Source organism: Penaeus chinensis, chromosome 3 (assembly GCF_019202785.1).
Source record: "Penaeus chinensis breed Huanghai No. 1 chromosome 3, ASM1920278v2, whole genome shotgun sequence".
Taxonomy (NCBI): domain Eukaryota; kingdom Metazoa; phylum Arthropoda; class Malacostraca; order Decapoda; family Penaeidae; genus Penaeus; species Penaeus chinensis.
The window spans coordinates 37,004,368-37,009,367 of NC_061821.1; the positions used below are offsets into that span (position 1 = coordinate 37,004,368).

Genomic DNA, 5,000 nt, shown 5'->3' on the forward strand with positions numbered 1-5,000 from the left:
GGGGCAGCACCCACTCGTAGGAATAAATGTTTTTGCATACTTCCGCATTGTCGGTCTGTTTTTGTTTGTTTGTTGTCATTTTGTTTTATTTCGTTTCTAGCTCTCTTTCTCTCTCACTCTCTCTCTCTTCTCTCTCTCTCTCTCTCTCTCCCCTCTCTCTCTCTCTCTCCTCCTCTCGTCTCTCTCTCTCCTCTCTCTCTCTCTCTCTCTCTCTCTCTCTCTCTCTCTCTCTCCTCTCCTCTCTCTCTCTCTCTCTCTCTCTCTCTCTCTCTCTCTCTCGCTCTCTCTCTCTCTCTCTCTCTCTCTCTTCTCTCTCCTCTCTCTCTCTCTCGCTCTTCTCTCTCTCTCTCTCTCTCTTCTCTCTCTCTCTCTCTCTCTCTCTCGCTCTCTCTCTCTCTCTCTCTCTCTCTCTCTCTCTCTCTCTCTCTCTCTCTCTCACTCTCTCTCTCTCTCTCTCTCTCTCTCTCTCTCTCTCTCTCTCTCTCTCGCTCTCTCTCTTCTCTCTCTCTCTCTCTCTCTCTCTCTCTCTCTCGCTCTCTCTCTCTCTCTCTCTCTCTCTCTCTCTCTCTCTCTCTCTCTCTCTCTCTCTCTCTCGCTCTCTCTCTCTCTCTCTCTCTCTCTCTCTCTCTCTCTCTCTCTCTCTCGCTCTCTCTCTCTCTCTCTCTCTCTCTCTCTCTCTCTCTCTCTCTCTCAAGTTTCGCATGAAAGGAGGAAAAGGGAGGAACAGGAAAGGAAGAGAAGAAGGGGAACAGAAGAAAAAGGAGGAAGGTAAGGTTGTGGAATGACCGAGGGAGGAGGACAGGAGGAGAGACCGAGGGGAGAGCGGGGGGGGGGGGGGTCGAGTGTCTTGTGGGGTTGGGGGGGGGGGGCAGCATCCACTCGTAGGAATAATGTTTTTGCATACTTCCGCATTGTCGGTCTGTTTTTGTTTGTTTGTTGTCATTTTGTTTTATTTCGTTTCTAGCTCTCTCTCTCTCTCTCTCGCTCTTTCGCTCTCGCTCTCTCTCTCTCTCTCTCTCTCTCCCTCTCCCTCTCCTTCTCCTTCTCCCTCTCCCTTTTTCCCTTTCCCTTTCTCACTCTCCCTTTTTCTCTCTCCCTTTCTCCCTCTCCTTCTTTTCTTCCTCCCTCCCTGTCCTCCCTCTCCTCCTTCCCTGTCCCCCTCTTTCTCCCACTTCTTTCTATCCCTTTAGCTTCTTCCCTAAAAGTTTTCTTTACCCATCTCTTTCAAATTCCTTACGGGTCTTCCTCCCCAGTTCAATCTATCTTTCCCCATCTATTTTCTTCCGCTCTTTTCATTTCATCATTTATCTCCTCTGTACCCCCCTCCCCTCACCCTCACCCTCCCCCCCACCACCACCCTTCCCTCATCTAAGTCCGCGTTTATTAGAAAATTCCTAAACTTTTCCCCAAGTTTGGCAGCCGAAACGAAGTTTATTTGTTAAATCAGTTTATGGCTGTTTGCTGTAGAGTATTCTTTTTTCAGTTTTGTCAAACGAGTTTCTTTCTGAAAGTTACCGATAGATTTTTCTGGGTTTTGGGAAATAAGGGTGAAAAGTACACTTATTTTGGCGAAAAGGTTAAAAACAAGTTATTGGTTAGGATAAGTGGACAGAAGAAGGGATGCAGAAGAGGAAGAAAAAGAAAGGAGGAGAAGAAAAGAGCAAGAAAATTAGTGGAGGCGTGGACTGAGGGCCAGGGGGGGGGGATCCGAGCATGGTGTTGGGGGGAGAGGGGGGGGGGTGCAGGTTCAGCGGGAGTTCGTAATAATAGGTTGGCAGGTTAGCGATGATAATCATTTGATAATTAACAAGTTGGATGATTGATAGGTTGTTGATGAAAATGATCAGATATGTTGCATTCAGCCAGTTATCACGAACCTGTCAAGTGGATCATCACCTGTTAAAAAATAAATTAAATAATGTTATCTGCCTTTTATTCTATACCATTTATCATTATTTATTTTCGTGTGGGGACTACTGTGTGTTATTTTTTTTTTTTTTTTTTTATATAGGATTGTTATATTCACCATCATTAAGTGTGATCACCATCAAGATTATTACGTGTAATTGCTTTGATCAACATAATTATTTCAGTAATTATTATCATAATGAGATTATTGCGGAACGCATGATCCCTTTCATTATTACTGATGCGATTACATCAAAAGCTGTAACTATTTCATGAACACTAATGCCCACCAGTTGCTCTGCTCTGCGGTGCCACATTGCCATCATTGTTTTGACACCGCCCTCACCCCATTTTGACACCCATCTGACACGCTTCCTTCCCCGCAGACGGAGGCGGCGGCGCGGCTGACGGAGCTCGAGCGCCTCCTGGACGAGCACGACCAGATCATCCGGGAGCTCAAGCGGTCGGAGAGCGACGGCGGCGGCATCAATTACGCGGGCATGGCCTCAGCGCCCACTCCTGCCACGCCTCTGGACATCCTCCCCATCACGGTCACGCCCCCAACCACGTCTCGCACCGCCCCTACCTCACCGGCCAGCACCGGGCCCCGGTCTGCCCAGTAGCAGCGCCTGTGAGGAGGCCCTGCCCGGAGGAGGAGGGGCAGGGGAGGGGGCGTAGGGCAGGGGGAGGGAGGGCCATTCGCGTAGGCTGAGGGAGGAGGAGGAAGTGGCCGCACGGCCGGGAGGAGGGCTGGCGGAGGAAGCGGCCGGGCGCGGAGGTGCACAGGACTTTCCTGGAATCTGCGGAAGCTTCGAGAAATTTCTTCAAGGCGTTGGCATGGCTGCTTAGGCAGACGACCCATGCTCAACAATAATCATAATGTATAATCAAAATTATATATTTCTTCTTTTGCTAGGCTAAGCATGAATCAGCGTATACGCCTTTAAAAGAGGCCTTATTTACACAAAAAGATAGCTTACCATTAATAAGAATGAATCTACATTAGGCTCGTATCGTGGACAAAGGAGTATGGGATATAAACCCACAAAGAGCAGGAGGAAGGATGAAACACAACAGAAAACAATGACTGTTGCAGAGAGCGCATTCGCAAAGGACAGCAAAACACCTCTAGCAACAGAAGTGCGAGGAGAAAAAACATCAGCGTAATATCAACACGTGAAAGGAATTAGGCAAAAGTCGTGTTTTTTTTCTCTCGCTTTTTCTCAAGTCACTTCCATCTGTACGCTGGGCTAGCTCCGACTCCCACGTGGCACTCGCACCTAAGTGCCTCTGTCGCCAGGGCCACTAAAGCACTCGCACTTGGCACAGTTAAGGCACTCAGACGCACTCTTTATGCACTGCAACACCATGTATGCACAAGCGTTTCCCTACGGCACTTAAATGTACTTGGAACTGAGCCATGTACGTATTTATATATATGATCAAGCTCGTGAGCTAAACGAACGAATGAAGTGTAACAAAATCTATTAACGTGAGGGTGACATGTTTTCACGCAATCGTTTCACAGCCGAAACACGATCACCACGCTGCACTGGCACGCACTCACAGCAAGGCTATTCTACTGCACAGGTAACACACCCACTCACATCATCGCATCATCTTTCAAGTAACAAAGCACGCACCTTGTCTCACTCAGCACCTGTCGCACTGCACGAGCACTGACATATGGACACAGCACCGGCACAGCAATGTGACCACATACAAGCACTGCATCTGCACGTGCAGATAACAGCACTGCACACATCACCAACAAGCACAGTACTTGTAGCACAGCACAGGTAAATACCAGCACGTATAGCACAGCACATGTACAGGTGTATTACAAATCATTTGTAGCACCATCCATGTACATGTGTACATATACACTGTATAGCATTGCACCGAACCAAGTGGGTCAACAACACCTAAAGCACTGCACAATCACAGGCACATGTCCCCAGTGCAGTAATCAAAGCACATCGTAATTGTCTCGCAGCACAGCACAGCCTCAGGACATGGGCCTCACGTAGCTCAGTACAGCACCATCACAAGCACAGCGCCACCGCCGGCTCCCTGGCGTGGCGGGACGACGTGAGCCTAATCCAAAGTTCCTCCCGAATGGGTTGTTGTTGCGTTAACGTGATGATATCCAGAGCTCCCTCCGACATGGCGACGCGGAGCCGGAAAGCCCTGCTGAGCCTCTGCGCCCGAGAGAGAGTTTCGAGTCGCGGAGCTCAGCAAGCCTCGAACACGCCCCTCGACACTTCTTCCCCCGAAACTCGACGCCGATGATGACGACCTCCTCCGTCGGTATAAATGGCTGGTCAAGCTTTGTTTGGAATGGTTTTCATAGTGATCTGTTAAAGTTGCCAATTTTCTTTTATATATTGCTTTGATTAATATATATATATATATATATATATATATATATATATATATATATATATACATATATACACATATATACATATATATTCTGATCATTCCGCTATTCTTGGTTATCATTTGGAATCGTTTTATGTTATGATGTAATGTCCTATAGACGAGATAACCAAATGTTCGACTTGAGTGTTCTGTTGACCGTGTTTTGCTGGTCCCTGTGACACGTTCACTTCACGTCACCTAGGACAGCCTAGACTTTGGCCGTGTAGGTTCATCGTACATTCTAGCTCGGAGCTACATACAATGTTACATAGATAGTGCTAATAGTATCTATATTGATGTATGTTAAGAGGTGTGTTGGCAAGATGGTCTCGCAGTTGATCAGCCTCGACTATTTATGTATCTGTGATGGAGAGGAATATATTTTGTCGAGATTAATGTCCGAACTTAGAGGAACGAGAGGTTATTGGTCAGAAGCCCGGCCAGCAGTGGTGTCGGGCACTGTGTACCAGTTCTGCCTTCTACAAAGTGTTGCTGCTGAAGGTGACAGAGGTGAAAACACGCGTAAATTAAGTTAGCTCTGTTTTGTACAAGATTAAGGCAATTACCTGAGTTTCGAAGAATTTCTGACTTGGTTGAACTTGCTCCGTTGGGGAGATGACGGAACTTGAAGTTAGCATTAGTCTGCATTAGAATTCCTTTATTTACAC

General features: G+C 47.3%; 1 protein-coding gene across 2 annotated transcripts in view; it reads left to right on the plus strand.

The window, feature by feature from the left end:
* LOC125039535 overlaps window positions 1-5,000 on the plus strand; it is an 84,825-nt gene that overhangs the window by 78,752 nt on the left and 1,073 nt on the right. For both annotated transcript variants that reach the window (XM_047633582.1, XM_047633571.1), the window contains one exon: window positions 2,295-5,000. This exon is cut by the window's right edge and continues 1,073 nt beyond it. In XM_047633582.1, coding sequence (XP_047489538.1) covers window positions 2,295-2,531 — 237 coding nt within the window. In that variant the 3' untranslated portion in view covers window positions 2,532-5,000. The remainder of the gene's footprint in view (window positions 1-2,294) is intronic.